Source organism: Erythrolamprus reginae, chromosome 1 (assembly GCF_031021105.1).
Source record: "Erythrolamprus reginae isolate rEryReg1 chromosome 1, rEryReg1.hap1, whole genome shotgun sequence".
Taxonomy (NCBI): Eukaryota; Metazoa; Chordata; class Lepidosauria; order Squamata; family Dipsadidae; genus Erythrolamprus; species Erythrolamprus reginae.
In genome coordinates this window covers 169108709-169136216 of record NC_091950.1, presented here as the reverse complement: position 1 = coordinate 169136216, position 27508 = coordinate 169108709, and the positions used below count along the sequence as shown (strand labels likewise).

General features: G+C 41.2%; 1 protein-coding gene across 1 annotated transcript in view; it reads left to right on the top strand.

Annotated features, from left to right (window-relative positions):
* Positions 1 to 27508, top strand: part of VWDE (von Willebrand factor D and EGF domains) — a 332452-nt gene that overhangs the window by 276288 nt on the left and 28656 nt on the right. The window contains exons 27-28 of the mRNA XM_070753903.1: positions 20869 to 20964; positions 22078 to 22173. Coding sequence (XP_070610004.1) covers positions 20869 to 20964; positions 22078 to 22173 — 192 coding nt within the window. The remainder of the gene's footprint in view (positions 1 to 20868; positions 20965 to 22077; positions 22174 to 27508) is intronic.

The following is a 27508-nucleotide window of genomic DNA, read 5'->3' as shown; positions in this document are numbered from 1 at the left end:
GGCTCTATCAACAAAGAACCCGCCCTCGAACTGGAAACCCAACAAGTCGTAATCCCCCGGGTGAATGGGCAAAAGCCGGAAGGCCGATTTGATATCACACTTCCCCATCAGTGCCCCCACTCCGCACGCCCGGACCATCGCGACAGCCGTCTCGAATGGTGTGTAGCGCACCGAGCAGAGCTCCTCGGGAATGTGGCCGTTCACCGATTCACCAGGGGGGAACGACAGGTGATGTATAAGCCTAAACTCACCCGCGGCCCTCTTGGGCACCACACCGAGTGGGGACACCTGCAGGAAGGGCAGGGGGGCTCCGAAAAGGGGCCCAAAACCCGGCCCTCACGCACCTCCTTCATAATTTTGTCCCGCACTACGTGGCCCATACCTGCCACAGACCTCAAATTGTCCGCCATGCAGGCCCTGCGCGGCCCCCCGTACGGGATCCTGAAGCCCGCGGTAAACCCCGCGAGCAGGAAATCCGCACCCTTCTTGGGGCGGTAGCCGGTGAGCCAATGCTGCAACCTGTCCAGTCTAACGGGGGTTGGGCCCCTTACCTTGAGCTCCCCCAGGTTGGGGTTTGGCGGGGGTCCCAGCGTCCTTGGAGCCGGCCCCACCCCGTCCCCTGTAACAAGTGGAGGTCGGGTGTCTGCCACTACACAAGGCGCAGGCGTGGCGAAAACGACAATATGCCCTAGAACAGGCCCCTCTAGCGCCGTACTCGTAACAGTACGGCTGGCCTCGAAAGGACGACCCAGCCGTGCTGCGTTGGCCGGAGGCCGGGGTCCCCGTCCCCACAGCCGGGCGGGGAAGAGTAGCCTCCTTGCCCGTTGTTAAGAGCAGATGACCTGTGGGTGTCCGCCCACTGGCCGGAGTTGATGCTTGCTGCGTGGCCTGAAGCCACAAGTCGTTATGCCGCATATCCCACGGCCAGTGTCTATTGTGGGCGGCGAACCTGCGAAAATCCTCGTCATATCGCTTCCAAGCCTCCCCCCCAAACTCCTGATACGCTCTCAGAATCATGTTCATGTACAAGATGAGCTCATGTGTCTTATGGACATCATCTTCTACCACCACAGAGTGGTAGGCCAAAAATGCATACGCCCACGACAGAATTCCCTTGTCCATTTTGGTGCCTTTTGGGTCATCCGACCCCTTCTTGCCCTCTTTATCCTTCTCCTTCTTAGACTTTGCCGGTAGCAAAATCTGAAACATGTCCACGTAAGCGCCCCGCCAAATTTTACGCTTGAGGGACTGGGACATGTGCATACTAAGTGGAGTGTCTGGTAGGCCCGGCGCGAAAGGATTATCGCTGTCAAAAGAAGTACTGGTAGACCCCGAGGTGGTTGACCCTGAGCTGTCCCTCGAGGTATCCCTCTTCCGTTTGTGCCTCCTAGCCACTGCCCTTCTACGCCCCCTCCTCCAAACTTGCGCAGCTGTGCGGGAGCGCCAGGTCCTCTGACCCCCTTGTGTCGTGCGTTTTGTAGCCCGTAGCCTGCCACGAGGCCCTCTTGGGAGGGACCACCGGTGCCTAGGCACAGGGCACTCACCCCAGTGAGAGGAGTCGTCGTCAGCCTCCTCCGAGCCGGACACCATCCTGCTGGCCTTCCTCCGCTTGGTCTTTGACTGCGCATGCCGGTCCTCGTGGGATCTCTGTGGGCTCCCAGCCGACTCTGATGAGCTCCGAGACCCCTCTGCGCTGGCAACTTGCGTGGCCCGGCCCCGACGAGACCTGCCCCGCTTCTTTGGCCTCTCTTCCAGTTTCTCGAGCAATGAAGACAGTATACGTGAGGAAACAGAAAGTGAATCCCTCGCCCCCTGCCCCCTCCTGGCAGGCCTTGCAGCAGATGCCTCTGCTTCCGATAAACCCGATTCCATACCGCTGAGAGGCCCCTCCTCTGCACCAGAAAACACCCCTGGGGCCCCCAGTGGATCCACGGGCAGGGCCCGGCCCTGGCGGGGACCCCTCGCCCCCACTGAAGCTCCCCTTCGGCCCCTTGTGCGCCCCCGGGGGGTCGCCACCCCCATGGGGCCGTCCTCACTAGCCTGCCTCCCGGCAGGCCTTGCCCCTGGGGCCTCGCTCCATGCCCGCTTGGGCGCCCTCCTTCTCCCGGTGCGGCGGGGCTCGCTGGGGGGGGTGCCTAACCCTCCGGCCTGCCCCCTTGCAGCCCGCCGCCGGGCCCCTGTGCGGCTGTTTCCTCCCCCCGCCATCAACCACTCGAAATTGCGCCTCCAAACCCTGACGGGGTGTCGCCGAAGCGAACTGCCTGTCCAGCCGCCGATCGCGGCTCTTCAAGCCTCAAAGGCGCCCGCCGAGTGTCCCTCGACGATCGGCTGCTTCCCCGGCCTTCGGGCCTGTGACGCAGGCCGAATGACGCAGCCACGAGCCGGCAGCAGCAGCAGCAGCCTCGCCTCACGATGCTCCGGGCGAGACTGCTGCGCCACAAGGCAGCCCCCTCTTATAGGGCTGCCCACACTCGCCCGGCCAATCGGTGCCCACGCACCGCACCACGTGGTCACGGCACCCGACGTGGGTGCCGTGACTCCGCCCCCCAACATGGCGGCCTCCATCCCCGCCGATCGCCGCAAACCCCATCGGCCGGTAAGTCGGCTGTGGGAATTGTTGTGCTTTTTTGATGATGTTTTTGATGTTAGGTGTCCATTTTAAATCTTGTGATATAGTCAAACCTAGAAATTTGAAGGTCTCTACTGTTGATATGTGTTGTCTAGTATTTTAAGAGGTGGAAATATGGGTTTCTTCCACCTGACTTTAGATTTCTCCTAAAGTCAACCACCATTTATAGTTTTGTGTGTATTCAGTTCCAGATTGTTGTGCTTGCACCACAGGTTTAGTTTTTCAACCTCCTAGCTGTATGTGGATTCATTATTATCTACAATGAGGACGATCACTGTTGTATCATCTGCGAACTTCAGTAGTTTAACAAATAGATTGTTATAGATGCAGTCACTGGTGTATAGAGAGAAGAGGAGAGAGCCCACAGCCTTGGGAGGGGGCTGTGCTAATTGTACAGATATCTGATGTGATTCTGCTTAGCTTCACTTAGCAATAACAATAGCAATAGCATTTAGACTTACCGTTTCACCTTGCTTTACAGCCCTCTCTAAGCGGTTTACAGAGAGGAAGCATATTGCCCCCAGCTATCTGGGTCCTCATTTTACCGACCTTGGAAGGAGGAAAGACTGGGTCAACCTTGAGCCTACTGAGATTCAATCTGCTAAACTGATGGCAGTTGGTGATCAGCAGAAGAAGCTTGCAGTACTGCACTCTAACCACTGCACCACTGAGGCCCTATGAGCACTAGCTGCATCCTGTTTGTTAGGAAGGTTATGATGCACTTACAAGTGTGTTCAGGTACCAGTAGCTGGTTCAGCTTAGTTAGAAGAGTGTCTGAAATGTTTGTATTGAATGCTGAACTAAAATCTACAAAGCGGATCCTTGCATAGGTCTTTGGAGATTCAATATTTATTTACTTACTTACTTACTTACTTACTTACTTACTTACTTACTTACTTACTTACTTACTTACTTACTTATTTATTAGATTTGTATGCCGCCCCACTCTGCAGACTCGGGGCAGCTAATATGTTGTAGAATATAGTGAAGAGTCATATTAACAGAATCATCTGTTGATCTGTTTACTTGGTATGCAAATTGAGGGAGTCTATTACCGTGTTTCCCCGATAGTAAGGCAGTGTCTTACTATCTTTTTACCCCCCAAAGCCCCCCTATGTCTTACTTTCGGGGTATGTCTTACATACCCCCCCCTGCCGTTTCCCGCCTCCACTAACCAAATTGACAGGGTGAAGTCGGGAAGACCCAGGGAGGCCGCCCAGCAGCTGATCTGCTCGGTTCCCTCCGCTTTGACGGCGCTGGTCCGCTCGCTCGTTCCCGCAACCGACCCGCTTCCCCGACACGCGTCTGGAGGGGAGGAGCCACTCTGCGCAGTTGGGCAGCCCCACCTGCCTGCCGGAAAGGAGGCGGGCGAAGGAGGGCGCAGCTCCGCCCGCCCGCTCGGCTCGCTTCTACAACTTCGGACCAGCGCCGTCCTTCGCCTCGCATTTCCGGGTTGGCGAGCCTGGATTGTTTTTCCTGCGAGCGCTGGTCCCCGCTAAGCCTTCTGCGCCTGACTCTGCGAGGCGAGAGGGAAGAAGGAGAAGCGCTTCTCCTTCTTCCCTCTCGCCTCGCCGAGTGAGGCTTCGGACCAGCGCCGTCCTTCGCCTCGCATTTCCGGGTTGGCGAGCCTGGATTGTTTTTCCTGCGAGCGCTGGTCCCCGCTAAGCCACAGAAGGCTTAGCGGGGACCAGCGCTTGCAGGAAAAACAATCCAGGCTCGCCAACCCGGAAATGCGAGGCGAAGGACGGCGCTGGTCCGAAGCCTCACTTGGCGAGGCGAGAGGGAAGAAGGAGAAGTGCTTCTCCTTCTTCCCTCTCGCCTCACAGAGTCAGGTGCAGAAGGCTTAGCGGGGACCAGCGCTCGCAGGAAAAACAATCCAGGCTCGCCAACCCGGAAATGCGAGGTGAAGGACGGCGCTGGTCCGAAGTTGTAGAAGCGAGCCGAGCGGGCGGGCGGAGCTGCGCCCTCCTTCGCCTGCCTCCTTTCCGGCAGGCAGGTGGGGCTGCCCAACTGCGCAGAGCGGCTCCTCCCCTCCAGACGCGTGTCGGAGAAACGGGTCGGTTGCGGGGACGAGCGAGCGGACCAGCGCCGTCAAAGCGGAGGGAACCGCCGCCAGGGCGCTGCGAACTGCTCCCTCGCTTTTAGTACCGTGTTTCCCCGAAAGTAAGACATATGTCTTACTTTCGGGGTATGGCTTATATAAGCCGACCCCCCTGAAACCCCCCATATGTCTTACAATCGGGGGGGTCTTACTATCGGGGAAACACGGTAGTTGATCTATGATGGTTTCTCAAGTGGGACAGCACTAGCCTTTCAAAGGTTTTCATAACTACAGATGTTAGAGCAACTGGTCTGTAGTCATTCAGTTCCTTAATGGTGGGCTTATTCAACACTGGGATGATAGTAAAGCATTTGAAGCAAGAAGGAAAATAGCACAAATCTAGCAACTTATTGAAGATTTAAGTGAAGATGGGAGCTAATTGGTCAGCACAGTCTTTTAAGCAAGAAGGAATTATATCCTGCATCCAGTCACCAACAAATGAATTACGGTACCTCATCTTAATAGCATATCCTATTGGCTAATAATATTAGTTATACATTGTATAATATGGCATTGGACCAGATTGTTACAATGATTTAAATCTGCCATCTAGAATGTTTACTTAGAAGCATATTTGGTAAATTCAGTATGAGTTCCTTGAAAGGATATGGTAGTAAGATATATAAACTGGTATCGGTATATTTCCATAGCATTAGCTTTGAACAAATTGTGAACATATCCAAATCAAACTATGGCCCATTTGTAGATTGAAAATTTGAAGGATGACTACACATCAATTATATATAAGGTATTTTAAAAATATGACTTTCCAGAAGGCTTAGCACTTCTTCAATTAGGCATACCAATTAAGATGTTTCTGATTCATATACTGTACTACCAAAGTCATGAAAAATCTATGACTTAAAAGTACATGCTGGTAATTTACGTGAAATACCATAATTACAGGTGATTACAACTGATGCAATCACCAGTTACACTGATACAATAAAGCAATTTGAATGAGTGGTAACCTTGGTTTGCAATAATTGTGGTACAGGTATAATATCTAAAACCAGTTCTACATCTGACAAGTTTGCTTTGTTTTGTTTAATTATTGAGAAGTGTAGTATAGGTACAACTTACCAACTTCATTTAATGACTTTTCAAAGTTAGAGGCCCAATGAGAAAAGAGATTTACAATTAGTCCTCAGAATTGCAGCCATTACAGCATCCCCATCATCACTGATAACAATTTGAGAGCTTGGCAACTGGTACACTGGTCATCTTTTAGTCGCATGCTCACTTTTTTGTGACCTTTGCAGCATCTTACACAGCATCTGTGGCATCTTACTTCATGACCTATGGTGATTCTTTTACCAATCTTAAATTGAACTGACAAACTGCTGTTGTAAGTCAGGTCTAGTCACATGAACCTTGTTATATAGTGATGGAATTACTGGTCCCAGTTACATTTAGCAAATAATGACAATCTGTATTCTAGGAAGATGTTTCCCAAGTATTTTTATTGTTTCCCTATCTATGGGGGATAGACTTATGTTATAAGATGTGTGGTGGCCAGTGGTTGCAGGCTAATTATGCCAACTGGTGGTAGTTCGATTCTCACTGGTTCAAAGTTGACTCACCTTCCATCCTTCTAAGGTGGGGAAAATATTGTTGGGAGCAATAGGCTGATTCTGTAAACAGATTAGAGAGTACTGTAAAGCAGTATATACCAAAAATCTAACTGCTATTGAAATATGAATCAATAGAAATCCATTGTCCTTTAAAAAAATTTTTTTTTAAAGAACAAATTGCTTTATGCATTTTTTTCAAGCAGTACTACCCTCAATCATATCCTGCATTTAGAAAAAAACCCTCTTTAATTTTCCTTGTTTCTTCCATCTGAGGGCATTTAAGCAGAAAGATCAATTGAATTATTGAATGATGATGAATGAATTAAATGAATGAATGATAAATCTATTGATAGGCATTCATTGGAATATATCCTGATTTCTAAAAAAATATAGCAAGATGCTACACCAAAGGGAATGACCTTCACCAGTCTATTAAATCAAATTTACATAAATGTCTTGCAAGAGACTCACATTGATGAACCTTAATGCTCAATGGCTATATCTCTTTTTCACTGCGGGCTATGTTTGAAAGAGGATGCAGCCAAGAAACTCTCAGAATCTTCATTTTAGCCAAACTAATATGAATATAATTCTTGATGAACTTATCTTTTCTTTTATGTACACTGAGAGCATATGCACCAAGACAAATTCCTTGTGTGTCCAATCACACTTGGCCAATAAAATTCTATTTTATTCTATATCCAAGCATGTCACTTCTCATTTCTTGCCTGTAATTATTGAACTGAAACCAGATAACAAACACTGTTGCTGTTAATCAATGTCTATTTAAATCATTTTAATGACATTGGGAGTGTGTTTGATGATTATCTCCTGGGTTTGTTAGTAAAATATACCAACTTTGAACTAATTCTTGCCAGTGACTTTAACGTGAATCCAATAAAGAACCATTTACTTCCTCTGTTTTATTTTAATTATCTATTGGTCACTTTTATTTCCAACCTGCTTTCTTGAAAGATAAGGAAAATAATTACAGAGGGTAGAGATTAGCTAATTAGAATTGGGTTTGTTTGTTTTTAAATTGTAATTGGATCAGTTAGAGGGAACTCCTAAGACAAAATGCGCTAGATTGGAAACGGGTGGAAGTGCTATTCATTATGTGTAAATCTAAAAATGTATCCAACAGAATAGTTGGTTTTAAGATTGATTTTATTATGATAGGGATCATTTCTCTCTTAACCTGAAATTACAGTATAAGGCTTCAGGTTTCAAGCCAGGGCATAGTTGTGCGTATGTAACTATCTCAGTCAGGAATACTCAATAGCCACTTTCCATTTTTTTAGCTTCTGTGTAGTCTCTCAATGCCTTGAAGCTAAAGTTATTAGAAAGAATAATAGGATTGATTATTGGACTGAATCCAAAGAAACATTGAAAGACACAGCTGAAAAAAGGAAGACTTAAAAAAAGAAGAAACGGTTAATTAGAAGTTAGCTAAAGAAACTAACAATCTATAGTCCACGTATTTCCCTTTTTTCTGCAATTTTTGTACTACTATTCAGCTGAAATTGCCTCTAAGGTTAGCGCGCTGATTTCCACTGAGACATGGATAGAGCCTATTTAGAACTAACATCTTTGGGTGATGACTATAAAATATTTATTTTGTTGTTTGTTTATTTCTGAAAAATAAACAAATATTTATTCTTTCTGGGATATCTGCCCTCATAGCAGAGCTAAAGAATAATAAAGTTGTGTGTGAGGCAAGGGGGGAGGGAGGGAATGGACCTTGACATAACTATTAAAAATCAAATTTTGACTGGTGTGCAGTCATACTAGCTACCCTGTATTATCACTCTGACCTTTCCTTTCAGATTCATGACTAGTATCAATCTCGGACTTTAAAAAGGTAGTAAATTGGTCTGACCAATTTATGTCCAAACAGCATACTGAGCATTAATAGAAAATTAAAATCCAGGCATCTATATAAGAAAGTTGTTGACTGGCTGACTCAATATAATATATTGTCAACTTTAGATCTGGACAGGAGCTCAATCAATGCATCATTTGGTGGAGAAGTACTTAGATTACCTTCAAAGCTGTCTCACTGCTGTTTTTATTTATCTGAAGATGGCAGACAGAGAGGAGACATTATGGGGACAAGTAATAACAAGAAGTCCCTACTGATCACCCAGTACTTTGATTAATCATTATTTATTCATGAAAGGTGCACCATGCTGCTTAAAAAAAAAAAATTACTCAGTCCCCTCCTCTTTAATTGATTTTATTCATTTTATCCTTCATGGTTGGCAAACAAACCTGTATCTTTCCTTTTGCATGCTGATAATTCAGTTTGTTTTGTTACAGGCTGGCCTGGGGCAGAGTCTTCAAATCCCAATCACATTTTGCAGGAAACAAAAGAAATGACTGTTAATTATAACAAAATCAAAGTGCTTGTGTTTACTAAGAGGTATATTAATTGTAAACCTAATAGGAAGATTAATTATAATATCATTGAACAGGCTAGACACCAAGTACTTCAGTGTCCCTTTTCTAGCCGTATTCAGTGTGAATGGAACATCACTGTTTAGACCTAAAGCTGTCCTGCTTGCTGCAGAGGCCATACTTTTATACTCGATACAGTGAAATTATTCAAAGTCTCCGTGCTCAGCCTTTTGCTCTGTGACATGTACCTCTGTTAGTATAAAGGTTTAAGAGCTTTAGAAGGAATCCAAACTAAATTGTAAAGAGCTATGTTTCACATGCCAGGTGTGATAAATGCTCCCTTTCATCTGGAATTTGATCTTTCTCTTCTGCAGAGGCTTGCAAGAGAATCTGCCTTTAAAAGGGCAGCTCAAACTAATCTTCACAATGGAATCTCTGATCCCTCTTCTTCCATTAATGTCCGTGTTTACCTGGAAGAAAGGAATAGGTGTGACCTTTCAGCCCAATTTTTAATCCAACAATGGAATGGAATGGAATGGAATGGAATAGAGTAGAGTAGAGTAGAGTAGAGTAGAATAGAATAGAATAGAATAGAATAGAATAGAATAGAATTCTTTATTGAATTCTAGAAAATATATTGAATTCTACAGAAAAGATACATTTGTCAAGAATCATGAAGTACAACACTTAATGATTGTCATAAACAATCTTTATGACAAGGTTGTTAAGTGACTCTGGTTTATCCATTGACTTAGCTTATCAGAAGGTCACAAAAGGTGATCACATGACCTTGGGGAACAGTATCCACCATAAATATGAATCAGTTGCCCAGTGTCTGAATTTTGATCATGTGGCCATGGGGAACAGTGCAATGGTTGTAAGTCTGAAAAAATGTTCATCTGTCACCTTTTTCAGTGAAATTGTAACTTCAAACAGTCACTAAATGAACGGTTTTAAGTTGAGTATAACCTGTACTATAAATTTGTTTTAAAATAAATAATTTTGCTTCAATACGCAAAGTTATTTATTTATTTAGGCTTTTCAGCCAGATACTGCTTGAGGGAGCTATATCTTTCCTCTTTCCTCTTATCATCTATAATTTTTTTTTGGGGGGGGGGGGAGCAGAGAGTAAAAGGGTATGTTTAATGTAGATGTGGAACAAATATCGTATGCTATGTAAATTCCATTTTCTCAGATTGACTGGCACCTGAAATGCAGAGTTTTGACCCTTGGGTGCTTACTGAGAAATAACCATGCTAGGTCTATGCTATCCTACATGTGGAAGCAAACTGAAGTGGATGCCAGGATTAGCAATAAAGTGCATGGTAATGCATGAAGTAATATGCAGCCACCCTAGATAATCTATTTTACTGAAAATTTCATTATTTAGCATCCACATAGCAGAAATAACTCCTTGAATTTATTGCCCTCTTAAAAAGCTAAAGGCGGGATAAGCATCTCCCATTTGGCTACCTGCCTTTATGTCATCCCCAGCTTTATAGAGGAAATGGCAATGTTTTCTGCTTAGATTGGTTTTTAAAAAAAAGCACACCACTTACATTGTGTTTATTATATTGTATGCTAAAAATGAGTAAAATGATCTAATTTGTGACTTTAGAATATTGAATAATTACAGGCAAACACGGCATACATATCTATAGAAAATCCATATTAATAGATATGGATAGATCTGTTAATAGATTAATAGCCATATTAGTTTTTGAAATGACAATTCAGAATAGTCTAAATAATTGAAATTTCTCCTTTTCAATGTCAGTGCTTTTGGTTAAATATCAAAGAAATTTCCCTTATACCAAGGGTAATTTTTGATTCATTTATCAACTAAATGAAAAAAAGAAATACTTAATTCTTTACAGTATGCTTCTTTCAGGATTAGAACAGTAAATTTAGCCCTAGGAATAATGATGTTAATGGAATAGAAATGAGCTATTCCAACCAATATATTCCAAATAAAAACTGACTATTACATTTTTGGGCAATTGAAGTTCCTGAGCCTTTTTCAAATGCTGTCCTAATCAGAATATATTGCAATAATGAAGCCTGCTTCTAAACCAGGCACTTGTCATTTTCAGGAAAATAAGTTTTAAAAACTGTGATCAGTATAGAATCATTGAGATGACATATAACTTCCTTATTTAGATGTAGAAAGAGATCTGCCAGTCCACTGTATGCTAACTGTGGCTTCACAGTTTCACAGGATTGTAAAATCGAAATGTAATGATGTATAGGGAGAGCAATCCAGATAGAAGGCATTTAATTGTAGAGTGTAGATCAGTGGTTCTCAACCTGGGGGTTGGGACCCCTTTGGGGGTTGAATGACCATTTCACAGGGGTCACCTAAAACCATGGGAAAAGACAAAAAGACAAAGCTTCTATTCTGGTGCCTTGGAACATATTTTTACAATCTGACTAATCAGACAATTACAGTGAGGGGTGTCCCTCTGACCTCCCAGCCAATCGGCTTAAAGCTCTGTTGGGAGAATTGGCACTAGACTTATGGTTGGGGGTAACCACAGCATGAGGAACTGTTTTAAGGAGTCGCGGCATTAAGATTGAGAACCACTGGTGTAGATGGAAAGTGACTTCCCATCCATCTCGCACAAGAAGAAACACACCGCCAATGAGAAATATGGGACCATCAATGCATATTCCAATAGATATTCCTGCTGTTAGATGTTTTAATGCTCTCATCTCTACCTCCTATAGTGGAATGGCTTATTGATATGCAAATGATATGCAAATAGGCAGTAGAACTATGAATTCTGAAAATTAAAAAAAACAAACCCTAGGCTTATTGTTTTATTTGGTTTGAAGGACAGTACTAACTAATCCTAATTAAGACTTCTTTTTAATCTGCAAACCCACAACACCTGTCAATGTGATACACTGGAGACAGGGAGATTCTATTCCAGATTCTATTTCTCTTAAGCACACAAATCAGCTATATCACTTTGGGTCAGTTTCTCCCAGGCAAAACTGAGAAGTCAGAAAACAGCTATCAATTAACATTGGTACCAATAAAGAATAATTTATGTAGCTCAGGGTTGAAATAAAGCGTCCTCTAAATAAACCTCTTCATTGGAGGTTATAGATAGACCATAATTTACCATACAGTCCAATGTGGGTTGAAGGGTGCTTGGTACTCTCCATGCTTGCTTGTTTTCTTGGTGACATTTCATTGCCCACACTACAGTTCAACATCAGTGACCACTGGTATTAGGTAGGTAATAGTGCTCACTGATGATGTGCTGTAGTTTGGGTAATGAAACCTCTGCAAGAAAACAACCAAGCTCAGGGAGCACCAAGGACCCTTCAATCCATATTGGACCAGTATGGTAAAGGTCTACAACCTTCAATGTAGAGATTTTTATACTGCATTAATAATTTAATTTAATTTAATTTAATTTAATTTAATTTAACTTAACTTAACTTAACTTAACTTAACTTAGAAACATAGAAGTCTGACGGCAGAAAAAGACCTCATGGTCCATCTAGTCTGCCCTTATACTATTTTCTGTATTTTATCTTAGGATGGATATATGTTTATCCCAGGCATGTTTAAATTCAGTTACTGTGGATTTATCTACCACGTCTGCTGGAAGTTTGTTCCAAGGATCTACTACTCTTTCAGTAAAATAATATTTTCTCATGTTGCTTTTGATCTTTCCCCCAACTAACTTCAGATTGTGTCCCCTTGTTCTTGTGTTCACTTTCCTATTAAAAACACTTCCCTCCTGGACCTTATTTAACCCTTTAATATATTTAAATGTTTCGATCATGTCCCCCCTTTTCCTTCTGTCCTCCAGACTATACAGATTGAGTTCATTAAGTCTTTCCTGATACGTTTTATGCTTAAGACCTTCCACCATTCTTGTAGCCCGTCTTTGGATCCGTTCAATTTTGTCAATATCTTTTTGTAGGTGAGGTCTCCAGAACTGAACACAGTATTCCAAATGTGGTCTCACCAGCATTCTATATAGTGGGATCATAATCTCCCTCTTCCTGCTTGTTATACCTCTAGCTATGCAGCCAAGCATCCTACTTGCTTTCCCTACCGCCTGACTGCACTGTTCACCCATTTTGAGACTGTCAGAAATCACTACCCCTAAATCCTTTTCTTTTGAAGTATTTGCCAACACTGAACTGCCAATACAATACTCAGATTGAGGATTCCTTTTCCCCAAGTGCATTATTTTACATTTGGAAACATTAAACTGCAGTTTCCATTGCTTAGACCATTTATCTAGTAAAGCTAAATCATTTACCATATTACAGACGCCTCCAGGAATATCAACCCTATTGCACACTTTGGAGTCATCGGCAAATAGGCAAACCTTCCCTACCAAACCTTCCCCTATGTCACTCACAAATATATTAAAAAGAATAGGACCCAGAACAGATCCTTGTGGCACACCGCTTGTAACCTGACTCTGCTCGGAATACTCGCCATTAACAATAACTCTCTGATGTCTACGCTTCAGCCAGCTGCAAATCCATTGAACTATCCAGGGATTAAGTCCAATCTTCACTAATTTATCTATCAGCTCTTTATGTGGAACCGTATCAAAGGCTTTGCTGAAGTCCAGGTAGGCAATATCCACGGCACCACCTTCATCCAACACCTTTGTGACATAGTCAAAGAAATCAATGAGATTAGTCTGACATGATTTGCCTTCAGTAAAGCCATGCTGATTTGGGTCTAATAAGTTATTGTTTTTTAGGTGCTGATTTATCCTCTTTTTGAGTAGAGTCTCCATCATTTTAACTACAACTGATGTCAAGCTAACTGGCCTGTAGTTACCAGCTTCTTCTCTACTGCCCTTCTTGTGAATAGGCACAACACTGGCCATTCTCCAATCCTCAGGAACTTCTCCTGTTAACAAGGATTGGTTAAACAAATCAGTCAGGGGGGTAGCAATGACAGATCTGAGTTCTTTAAGAACTCTGGGGTGGATGCCATCTGGACCCATTGCCTTATTTATCTTTAATCGTTCAAGTTCTTCTAAGACATCGGCTTCTAAGATCACTGGAGCTGAATCCGTACAGCTGGAAGCAATGCTATATCCCTCTATAGTATTATTTTGTAAGGTGTCTTTTGAGAAAACTGAACAGAAGTAGCTATTGAAATGGTCAGCGATCTCCTTATTCCCATTAATGCATGTATTATTCCCGGTACTAAGCTTCGTGATGCCGCAGTTTTTCTTCTTCTTATCATTAATATATCTGAAGAAGGTTTTATCCCCCTTCTTTACAGATTTGGCAATTTCTTCCTCTTTTGAGGCTTTAGCAGCATATATTATCTGTTTCGCCTCCTTCTGTCTCATTTTATATACCTCCCTATCAGCTATACTTCCAGATTCTTTATACCTCCTATAGGCAGCCTTTTTTTCATTGACTATAGCCCTTACATCATTGCTAAACCATAGCGGTTTCTTCTTCCTTTTACCTTTAGTTATTTGTCTTACATACAGTCCAGTGGCTTTTAAGATGGCCTTTTTTAATACAGTCCACTGGATGCTCGCTCCTGCCATTTTATCCCTCCCCTTTAATTCATTATCTAAATATTCTCCCATTGCATTAAAATTTGTTTTTCTGAAATCCAATACTTTGGTTGCATTATAGGATTGCTCACAATGAGTTTTTACATCAAACCACAAACATAGATGGTCACTGCAACCTAAATTTTCTCCCACCTTGACATCTGAAACCCAATTCCCATTCGTAAAAACTAAATCTAGAATATTCTCCCCTCTAGTTGGTGTCTTAACCAGCTGTGCCAGAGCTGCTCCTGTAAAGGCCTCTACTATATTCTTACTTTTGCATGTAAGGGCACTGGGGATATTCCAGTCAACATCAGGCATGTTGAAATCACCCATAACCACAATATCTCCCTTTACTGCCATTTGGGTAATTTCATCCACTATCTTGTTGTCATATTCCTCGGATTGCCCTGGAGGCCTATAGATCACCCCAATTCTAATGACAGAACCTTCTTTATTTTGCATGTAAATCCAGAGAGTCTCTAGATCTTGACACGTATTTTGAATTAGTGTTGTTTTTAGACTTTCTTTAATATAAATGGCTACTCCACCTCCCCTTCTCTCTATTCTATCCTTCCTATACAGTGTATATCCTGGTATGGATATTTCCCATTCATTAGAATCCTTAGACCATGTCTCAGTTATGGCAACCAGGTCCAAATTATCTCTATATATTATGGCCATTAATTCACAGAGCTTGTTGCTCAAGCTTCGAGCATTTGTGCACATTACCCGAAGAACATTATTTTCGTTATTAGTTTGCCCCTTATCATCAACAACTACATCTATATTATTTGCAGCTCCCTTTTCATAAGCTTCCAAAAACTGCTTTATCCTCATTGGTCGGGGACAGAAATCACCCACATCAGTTACATCTCTGTCCCCTTTACCTAGTTTAAATGCCTGTCCAAAAAAGTTCTGAATTCCTCACCGAGCACCTGGGTACCTCTATATGATGGATGCAAACCATCCCTCTTAAACAACTCCCTATTAGACCACCTACTGACATCATGGCTTACATAGCCAAAACCTTCAGCTTTACACCACTGCCTTAACCACACATTAAACTCTCTGATACACGTTGTTTTATCCTCTTGGCCACAAACCGGTAACACCTCTGAGAAAGTCACTGAATCAGTTATTTTACCCAGCTCCACACTTAGACATTGAAAATCTCTTTTTACTACATTAACATTTCTCTGGGACAAATCATTTGTGCCAAGATGCACCACCACATCAACGTTATTACCTTTACTCACAGTCTTAACAATGTTTGTAATCCGCCTCCTGTCCCTGCTGGCAGTGGCCCCTGGGAGACACCTCAGCACCTTAACCACATCCTTGCTCTGTCCCAAATCAACACCTCTAACGGTTGAATCACCCACAAGAAAATGTGTCCTCTTTTTATTTCTACTAACTGTACTTGATGGTTTGGTGACATTTACGACAACTTCCCCTTTGAACATCCCCTCATTCTCTGCCTGAGGGACCTTGCTAATATCTCCAACATCCTTACTATTTAAATCCGCAAGAACACTATAGGAATTTGATACAGAGAGACCAAAATTGCTATGTTTTTGCTCAACTGCACGCAATCTTCCTGAACCGACAGTTGTCCACACAGCCCTCCTCCTCGGGGGGCGCTGTGGAAGTGGAGGCTGGACACATGGCTGCATTACAGCATGTGGCTGGGACAATCTTTCCACTTCTGACTGCAAGCTACAAACTAAGGACTGCAATCTAGAGATCTCGCCATCTAACCTAGATGTCCTTATGCAAAGAGGGCAGTACCCCAAGTTCCACAAGGTACTACGGAAGACAACAGCCAAACAAATGTTACACTGCACCAAGCCAGTCAATTTAATGTATTCAATTCAATTCTTCTATGCCATCCAATCCCACGGGACTCATTTGGGGTAGTCATCATAACAATATGTGTATGTTTACCCCAGTGAAGGGCTACCAAAATTTTTATTACCACACTGTGGGCATGGCTTATGCAGAATGCCTTGCAATGTCTTTCAACATTCTTTCAGTACAAATTGGGTTCTCTGGGGTGGAACTCCATTTTTGCTACCCCACTGCATTCCCCCATCACCATTCGGGCAGTAGCCCACCCCTGGTTTGTCCCATCTCTCTTTGGAATAGTTTACTCCATTTAGGCTTCTATCTAAGTTTTTAATGTGAAATATTATTTTGTAATTACAGTTTCTGATCAATTAGATAGATAGATAGATAGATAGATAGATAGATAGATAGATAGAGATAGATATAGATATAGATATAGATATAGATATAGATATAGATATAGATATAGATATAGATATAGATATAGATAAAGGCAATATATATATAACACATCATTCATTTTATTATTCTCCTTTCTGACCAAGATACCAAAAACTTAAATTACATAAAATAATCTGTTGAAAATAATTCAAGAGTATGTGCTGTGCTTTATTTCTGCTCTACCCTTTATCCAATATTTGGAGGTGCATTAGCAACCGGGAACTGCATTTGATACCTTTAATTGTTTGGCTGAAATATATTGCTGAGAGGAAACCTCTTGCTTTTTTTGAGGTGGGATAGATTATTGAGGTCAATTTACCAGCCTTCGGGCAGGGAGGGAGGGCGGGGGATCCAATGTTTTTAAAACGATATCTTCCAACTCAGCACAGCAGCACAGTCCTGTTTTTCCCTTATCTCCTATATTACTCAGGTGATGCAGTGACAGGTAATCATTGTACTATGGCTTAACAGAATCTAAATTATATTTTAGGAAAGGTTAGTTAAGTTCAGTTCTTCTGAAATAGTCCAGACAAAAGGGTCATAATGGAGATCAGCAAACTGATTTAATACTCTTTCTGTACGAGATTTGGCACTTAATTTCTCACACTAAATACTGAAATACCACCAATAGGAAGAAGAATATCAAGGTTAGGATGCTTGGATCAGTACTGCTGCATGTAACGAAAGGCACCGTTCCAATAAGAAAAATCAAGGCCCTTGTTTGTTTGTTTGTTTGTTTGTTTGTTTGTTCGTTCGTTCGTTCGTTCGTTCATTCATTCATTCGTTCATTCATTCATTTATTAGATTTGTATGCTGCCCCTCTCCGTTGACTCGGGGCGGCTCACAACACAATAAAAACAAAGGCAATGAAAACTCAAAAGCCTAATGTCATACAACATTAGGCATAACATCTGGGGTTGAATCAGCCAGGTCTGCCAAGAAACATGGTCATATGGGTGTCAGTTGGAATAAGATGGGTAGCTATAGAAATTGAATGAATGGAAGAATGAATGATTGATTGATTGAATTGAACTGAATTGAATATGTGGGGTTGGCTGATACTGTGGCCCTGCACTATACCCAAGGAGCTGTAGTGCCTCTTGGCCAATTAGTGCAATTTCAGTGACATACCCTGGCTCCAAAGTTGAAAGAGAGAACCCAGGCTAACTGAACATGTGGCTTCACCAGCTGCAAGGGGAAGTATTAGAAGTATTAGAAGAGAATAGAATAGAATTTTTATTGGCCAAGTGTGATTGGACACACAAGGAATTTGTCTTGGTGCATATGCTCTCAGCGTACATAAAATAAAATATACATTTGTCAAGAATCATGTGGTACAACAATGATTGTCATAGGGGTCAAATAAGCAACGAAGAAGCAATATTAATAAAAATCTTAGGATATAAGCAACAAGTTACAGTCATACAGTCAACATGGGAGGAAATGGGTGATAGGAATGATGAGAAAAACTAGTAGAATAGAAGTGCAGATTTAGTAGAAAGTCTGACAGTGTTGAGGGAATTATTTGTTTAGTAGAGTGATGGCGTTTGGGAAAAAACTGTTCTTGTGTCTAGTTGTCTTGGTGTGCAGTGCTCTGAAGTTGTGACAATGTTTGCAACAGTCTATTGTGACCAATAAAGACAGTCAAAGTTGGCTGACATTTGACACTTCAACTGATAATGTTGAGTTTCTACCTATTTGATCAATTCTGGCCTATCTTTCTTTCTTCAGCTGTGAATTATGATTGGGATTGATTATTGCCCAGTTAGCAAATATCACTGCATTAGTAATATCATTCCATAAACCTAGACTATTACTATTTATTTGTGTTTGCCAAATGGCTGTGATTACTCATGTCACCATTTGCAGAATCAAATTGTGCTCCAAAGAAACTGGAGAAAAGGGAATAAAGTAGCAGGAAACACATGGGAAAAATATGGGGAATATTTAGGAATTTCAAGGAAATGTTTCAATCTATCCAAAGAACTAATTCAGCTGAGACCCTGAAATCAATAAATAGTGAATATTTTCTCCAGCCATTGCAGCAATGTACCAGTAAATATTAATGATTCTTAATACTTTTGATTTTAAATAGAAATAAACATTTTAAAATATTTTGTGGAAAATATAATTGTCAGTATCACTTCAGCTTAATAAACTATACTTGTCTTAGGAACACTTATAATGGTAAATTATTTTTTTCTTATAGCAAAAAAATTGCATGCATTTAAAAAACAGTTCTGTTTTCTTTATTAGATAACTAATTGTTGTAGTTATGGCAGTTGCAGTGCAGTGAAAGGCTCATTATATGTAAATGAAAGTAATCGTTAATAGGAGGCCATTAGAACACTATATAATGACAACTAATGGACAATGCAGTCAAAGAAAATTTCAGAATTAACTTGCAACTCCTGAGTTCGAAAACAATGCACATTTTAATAAAGAATAGTTATCTCATTCATTCAAAAAACCAATGTTAGTTTAATTTGATTTTTATTTATATTAGGCAGCTAGAGATTGGAGAACTGAATTTGAAAAGCATGAACTTTTCTCCAGAGGAAGGACCTTGAAAGTTGCTCTTATTAGGAAAAGATAGGGGAAATCTTCTCCATTAAAAAATGTTGGCAAAGCTGAATTGGAGAATAAATCATGTCCAAAACTTGCCTAATTGTCCCTTTCTCTCTCCCCGTATCTTTTATAAATAGTATATGGAAAAATCTAGTTATTTTCTGATTTTCAGTTTCAAAAGAAGTTGATAGGATGGTAATCAAAAATGAAGAATGTGAACATAAGTAATTGGTCTTGATTGATTCTAACCATTGGCCAGCCTAGTCAAACTTCATGGTTCATGGCCAATCCTCCAGCATTATCTCACTATACAAGGGCTGTCAAACTTGCGGCCTATGTGCCAGATGCATCACATGCTGGCCATGCCCACACCCAGTTTAGCGCAGAGGAAAAAGTGATAAATCCGTGATGATGAGAGTTTGACACCTTGCGTTAACTACATATAAACCATAGATTTGTGTTAGAACCCAACCAAGGTCAATAAAGAATAAGAGTTATTTTTAAAAAAATAGTTGAAAGTTTTAAAAGTTTATTGGATAGTCAGAGGTGTGATTTTTAAATATATATATTTGAATTCTATATATGAAATGTGTGTGAACTTCATTGGACTTTCTGATGACTTGTGTAACTATCTAATACATTCAAGGTTCTCATATTACCTACTGTATGAGACTGATGCTACAATCTTATAAGTAGTATGGTGTTGTAGGGTTATAATGCTACACATGCATTTTTAAAGAGACCTACCATATCAGGGCTGTGTAATTCAAAGTGATCACTAGATGGCAATCAACAGTTAGGGTTGTCTGCACCTTGTTGCTGATGTTTAGTTGTCTGCTTGCTTATTTGCATCTACTTTATTGTAGACCTAGTCTTAAAAGTATTTTTAAATCTGCAGAACCATCTTCTACATAAAAGTGGGCACAATCAAGTTGTTCGTTTATTATCAGCTGTCAGTTTCCAGTTTATTCTTTTAGAAGTTAATTCCCAGCATTCCCATTAATTTAATGAAGGTAGATATAACTGGTTGTGGCCATCTCATCAAATCCCCAGATACTCGAGGCTGCATTCATCTCATTGTCCAAAGAGGACTTTTAAATAAATGTTAAAAAGTAATGTTGAATTTGTTTTTCTATCTTAAAAAATAAAAAGCCCTTCTGGCAATTCTATCCTTATCTTGTCAGTTATTCTTGATGGATAAAATGCAAAAGCTTTCTTGAATTGTGTGAAACTAATCAATTCTCCATCACCTCTAGCTGATCCAGATGAATGCTTGAGAATATGTTTTCTAATCAGGAGGGGAATGGTCTTAACAAGAATTTGGCAATCAGTGGTAGTCAGTGATGTTGGCCTGCCTTATAGCTGCCACCAAAGATTTCCTGTTTACTTATTCAAGAATTGTTGTAATTAATGTTTCTCTCATTCCTTTGGTGAGACAGCTCTTATTGAAGACTCCTTGAAATGTCTCTTGCACACAGTGGACCTCAGCAGATTCTGGGAGGATTTACTAAAGCTTGCAAATCCCCCAATTTTAAGACTGCTCTTCAAACTCAAATTACATTTTGTTTTGAATTATACACAGTGCTGCCATTATGAAATTGCATGAACACACACAGAAGAAAGAAAGAAAGGAAGGAAGGAAGGAAGGAAGGAAGGAAGGAAGGAGGAAGGAAGGAAAGAAAGAAAGAAAGAAAGAAAGTTTTGACTATTCTTCACCTAACGCCTGTCTTTAATTCCGTGACACTGCAGGTATCTGCAATCCGATGTGTATGCATGGCGGGAGATGCAGCAGGCCCAATGTTTGTGACTGCTCATTTGGCTGGAAAGGAAAGCATTGTAGTATACGTGAGTCTGAATCCCTTCTGATTCAAATATGCTATTTATTGATCGTTCAAGTGCATCAGCATAAATGGTAATCTGTTTTTAGTTTGGCTGTTTGGGGACTTTGAACAGCGTTATATTTTGGTCATTCAAATTAATACAACGTTTTGGGCTTCCAAGTGTAACCATAAATGCCCTTCATTTCTGTCTAGCAAAAACAGTCTGTCTTTTAGGCATCTTTTAGACTTGGTTATTCCTATAGGCCTGAGGACTTCAGGAGATGAGTGAACTGGTGAGGTAACTCTGCTACTTTTAACTTCCCTTTGTCTATTATTCTTGGTTTTAGCTTGGTTTTTACAGTTTTTGATTTATTAAATGTGCTTAGTTCTGTTGCATGCCAGCCATAAATGCTTATTTTATGATGGTCAGTTTATACATTGGTTTATTAAATAAGAAATAAACAAATAAAGACATTCACATGACTGAATATGAATATTTCAAAGTTTTGAAGGCTGTTTTTGTTTGCTAGTTTGTTTGGTTTTGCCTTCACCGTAGTCGTTAACCTTTGGGCAGCTGGTTTTGTAATGAATTTTTGATGATCTCTCAGCCAGGGAAGGGGGACATCATATGCAAATGATAGGGTTTTTTTTTTAAAAAAAAACCTTACTCAACTGTCCTTGCCTAAAAGATTATTTACATGATAAACAAGGCTACTTTACAACAACTCTGCCACTCAGCGTCCTACAAAGGGCACTGATCTGATTAAAGCACCATTTAATACCCTCATGTTCAGTCTGAAATTAATGGGTTACTCTGTTAATCACTCAATCAATTAAGGATTTCAGACTTAATAGAAAATGAAAATTTAATGACTAGGGAATCTGCCTTTGGAGCAAATCCATGATGAAACTAGAAGTCAGAGGAGCAGAGATTAAGAGGGAACTTGCTAATCATGGACATTTCAGAATGCTAATTGCCTCATGAAGAATGCTCATTAAGCTCTTTTGAGATCAAACTATTTTGAAAATAATTGTAGGAAGCTAAGATGACATGTCACTCAGTAAAGTGATTTAAAACTTATGGACCATCAGAAAGATCTTATTTACTCTCTTTACCTTTTCTTTCTTTTTTTTTCAGCTGTGTGTCTACCCAGCTGCACAAATGGAGGTGAATGCATTGGGCCTAATGTTTGCCAGTGCTCAGAAGGATGGGCAGGTCTCCTATGCCAAATCTGTGAGTAGTTTTTGAATATGATTGTCTTTACTCTTTTGCCTTTTGACTCTGTTTAAACTATAAATAGATGTAGTTTTGCTTTCCCCCCATACTATTTTTAAAAGAAAATAAAGTTTTTGTTAGTTAGTTAGTTATTTGTCAAGCATGTAGAAGGTAGTAGGTATTGGTATAAATATAAACATTAGCAAAGTAGGTACAGGTAAATTAGGACAATAGGGTAGTAGGAAAGGGATGGTAGGCACACTGACGCGTTTAAGCACACCCCTTGCACACCTCTTAGGAATAGGGTGAGGTTGACTGTAGACAGTCTAAGGCAGTGAAGGGCTACCGAAATTTTTACTACCATACTGTTGGCGTGGCTTATGCAGGATGCCCTGCATTTTCTTTCAACATCTTTCAGTGCAAACTGGGTACTCTGGTGGAGCTCCATTTTCACTACCCCACTGCGTTTCCCCCCCATCCGGGCAGTAGCCCACCTCTGATCTAAGGTTAATGTTTTGGGGTTTGGGGGAAGAAACCACAGAGCCAGGTAGTGCATTCTAGGCATTGATTATTCTGTTGCTAAAGTCATATTTTCTGCAGTCAAGTTATGTTCAGATTGTTTATGAAAAAAATAGAAATATGGCTAACTTAAAAAACATACACATTTTGATATAGAATAAGCCAAATTTTATAGGTACCAGTGCTTCCGGAATTGAGAATATAATGCCATTTAACATTGCAGCTGTTAAAGATGAGGAGACAAAGAACAGGGCTGTTAAATAGTGTTGGGCAAACCGAACTCACACAATTCGGGTTCATACCGAATTTTGCGATGTTCGGTATGCTGGACCTGAACCCAATTTTTTTAAAAAAATCCATGCCGAAGTTCAGGGTTCGGGTTCGAGGTTCCCTCAAACAATGTGAAACGCTGCCGCCAGGGAGGAGAGTGGGGAATCCCATCGTGGCATTCCCCACCTCCTTTTGCTTGCCGCGCTGCAAGCAAAAGGAACTGAGAAACCCCACGATTGAATTCCGTGGGCAGAGTTTTGACATCACGTGTACTTCTTCCTAGCTTCCCTTTACTAGCTTAAAAGAAAGCCCAGAAACATAGCTAATTCTATAGTGTAATTGTTAGTTCTCTTGACTTTGAATCTGCCGATTGGGGTTCAAATCCCGGTGGAACCACCTTTTTTTTTAAAAAAAATTTCTTTTATTTTTTAATTTATTATTATTAGTAATAGTATTAGTATTATCATCATCATCATCATCATGCTTCTTTATATAATAAAAGGGGTTTGGGTCCTTTTAATCCCTTCTTAGTGGGAAAAAAAGAAAGCATTAAAAATACCCTCCAGCTCTTGGGGGGCAAAAGGGAACCTTCCCGATGTGCCCATGGAAATAATTAATAAATGATGATGATGATGATGATGATGATAAATAAAAAAATAAAAATATTTTTTTTTTAAAAAAAAAGGTGGTTCCACCAGGATTTGAACCCCGATCGGCAGATTCAAAGTCAAGAGAGCTAACAATTATGCTATGGTTTCTGGGCTCTCTTTTAAGCTAGTAAAGGTAGGTCCTTTCAGTCCTTTCCTTAATATTGACAAGCAGAGCTTATTGGGGCATTTTTCTCAGTCAAATGGGTTTGTGGTGGCTATTGTTTGCAAAATTGAAATTGGAGATGCAGAGGTTTCTCTATGATGGGATCATATAATTGCTGCAATATATATATATATATATATATATATATATATATATATATATATATATATATATATATATATATATATATATATGAATGATGAGGCAGCAGCCATCTCGATCACCGGAACATAAAAACTTTAATAAAACAACTTAGCTTTCGTTAGCGTGCTGCTAACTTCGTCAGAGTTTTAAAATGCCGTGGGAGACAAACACATTTATAAAGCATTACTCAGTCTGCTCATAGCCCGCGTCACTGGGCCACACCCTTCCCTCCCCTCTGCAGCAAGCCTAATTGTAGGCTTAATCATGCTGGTTAAAGGGGGAACTACCGCTTTTACTCGTGTCTGTTGCCTATTTCCCTCCCCAAGGGAGGAGGTGGAGTTACGAGGCAATGCTTTAGAGGTATTTGATATTACTTCCTTCCACCCATTACCGTTGTTACTTTCTATGGTGGTACATGTCTGCTCTTGCAATTTTTTTGCCCATGCCCTCGTCCTAGGTCTGCACTGTTCTAATCCCCCCTTGTCCCCTGCGTTAAACCTGCATTGTGCCCCTCCCCCTCTACCTCCGTGTTGCTCCAGTATGTTCCCTTGTTTCCCACTAGGGGTTGCTCCACCCTCATTTAGCTGGTTTCTATGCCTGACCTGGAGAATTCTGTTAGGGGCTTTATCCAATCCTAATGACCTATCTCCTTTAAGTCGTTGTTGGTGCCTTAAAGCCTGGTATGCTGATGGCATATCAATGTGTCTATTTAAAGAATTTTCGTTGGAGAACCAGGCTTCTTTTAGGAGGCGACCTCCCTTGGTTTCATCTCGCGCCAGAATCTCAGTTCCCTGGAAATCAAAGCCATGATCCTGCTCCTCCATGTGTGTCCAAATCTGGGAGCGTTGTTCCTGACGTCGGACCGCCAATTTGTGTTCGTGTATACGAGTTCTCAATCTTTTAGCCGTTTCACCCACATAGTGGTGCGCACAATTATTGCAGTTTATACGGTAAATTACTGAGGAGGACTCCTCCTTCACTAAGGTTTCCTTCGGGCGCATTACTGATTTTCTCAAAGTTTGATCCGGCCTGTGCGCTACTTTGACCCCATGGGGTGCCAGTATGCGTGCGGCTGTTTCGGATACCCCTTGTATGTACGGGAGTACCCTCCACGCTGATGTTTCGTTTGTGCTTTCAGTAGGTTGTCGGGGTCTGGGTGTGGTGCACCGTTGAATAAAAGCTCTCAAGTAGCCATGACGTATAAAAGTTTGGTAAAGATACGCTCGTTCTTTTTGTTTGGCTGCCCGTGTGCTACAGTGAGTATTGATTCTGTTAAATAATGTCGGTATACAGCTGACTTTATGTGCGTTGGGGTGATTGCTTTCGTTGTGTAACATGCGGTCCGTGCTGGTGGTCTTCCGGTATACCTCCGTGTCGATGCTTCCATCTGGGTTCCGGTTGATCTGTACATCCAGAAAGGCCAGTTTACCATTGGCCTCCTCCTCCATCGTGAACTGAATATCCGGATATATGGAGTTGAGAATTCCCATGAACCTAATTTTATCACGTTGTTTAATGATGGTAAACGTGTCATCGACATAGCGTGTCCAGAACTTGGGTTTGTATATTTCCATGGCTTCTCTTTCCAATTGCTGGAGAACTGCTTCTGCAATCACGCCCGAAATTGGGGATCCCATCGGTGTGCCCTTTACTTGTTCGTATATCTGGCCGACGTCAGGAACAACGCTCCCAGATTTGGACACACATGGAGGAGCAGGATCATGGCTTTGATTTCCAGGGAACTGAGATTCTGGCGCGAGATGAAACCAAGGGAGGTCGCCTCCTAAAAGAAGCCTGGTTCTCCAACGAAAATTCTTTAAATAGACATATTGATATGCCATCAGCATGCCAGGCTTTAAGGCACCAACAACGACTTAAAGGAGATAGGTCATTAGGATTGGATAAAGCCCCTAACAGAATTCTCCAGGTCAGGCATAGAAACCAGCTAAATGAGGGTGGAGCAACCCCTAGTGGGAAACAAGGGAACATACTGGAGCAACACGGAGGTAGAGGGGGAGGGGCACAATGCAGGTTTAACGCAGGGGACAAGGGGGGATTAGAACAGTGCAGACCTAGGACGAGGGCATGGGCAAAAAAATTGCAAGAGCAGACATGTACCACCATAGAAAGTAACAACGGTAATGGGTGGAAGGAAGTAATATCAAATACCTCTAAAGCATTGCCTCGTAACTCCACCTCCTCCCTTGGGGGGAGGGAAATAGGCAACAGACACGAGTAAAAGCGGTAGTTCCCCCTTTAACCAGCATGATTAAGCCTACAATTAGGCTTCCTGTAGAGGGGAGGGAAGGGTGTGGCCCAGTGACGCGGGCTATGAGCAGACTGAGTAATGCTTTATAAATGTGTTTGTCTCCCACGGCATTTTAAAACTCTGACGAAGTTAGCAGCACGCTAACGAAAGCTAAGTTGTTTTATTAAAGTTTTTATGTTCCGGTGATCGAGATGGCTGCTGCCTCATCATTCACACATATACCTGGAACTCGCATTTTTAGGACTATTCTTTATATATATATATATATATATATATATATATATATATATATATATATATATATACACACACACACACACACACACACACACACACACACACATATACCATGCGGTAAAATATCCCCTACGAGCCTGGTTAGATTTTTTTTTAAAAAAATTCATTTTTTATTTCAAATTGAAAGAATAGCCTGAAATAGGAAAGCAGTGAAGGGCGGTCCTTTCAGCAAAAGGAGCTGGGAAATACCACAATTTTGACGTCATGGAGTGTTTGGGGTTCGGTGATGTCACCCAAATTTTTTGTAAAGTCCGCCCGAATCTGCTGAACCCGAATTTTGTTGGGTTTGCCCATCACTACTGTTAAACTTTCATCCTGTGGAAAACCTTATTTAATCATTACTTCTTTTTAAAAATCCAAACCAAATCAAAGGCGTTTTTTCTTTGCGTCTAAAAATATTAATATTGCAGAGTCTGTTCTGTCTCTGGAATGAATGAAATTAGTGGAACTTTTTATAATTTAAGTAGAGTGTTAGAATGGCAGGGTTTATCAAAAAGGCCTGTTAATTTACAGTTTCTATCCACTATATCTAGTAGTAACTATAAATTAACTGCTATCTTTTCCCCACACATTGCCATTCTAACACTCAACTTAAGCTGAACATCCTTGACAAAGATTTTTTTTTCAAAAAGTTGCACTAATTTTATTATACATGGCTCATATTGTATACCGTTTCTCAAAACCAATTTCCCAAAGGATGTAGCTAAAATCTTTACTCCAGTTTTTCCTTTTCCTTTTCTCAACTAAAGATATATGGTTCTTTCTTTCTTTTCTTGCAGAGACACCATTTTAAGTGGTAATTTTAAGTTTAACGTTATGCTTGTCTAGTCAGAAATAAGCCCTATTAAGTATAGCAAGACTTACCCCTAGCTCCAATTTTAATTTGAAAAACATTCTTCAGTGTTCCCTGGGTAAAATTGACTTACCTATGGGTACTCAGAAATAAGCCCTATTAAATTCAATCAGTCTTTCTCTGAAGTCAGTTTTCATAGCTTGAATGGCATGATAGGAATTTTAAGCATAAGCAGGGAAAGGACATTT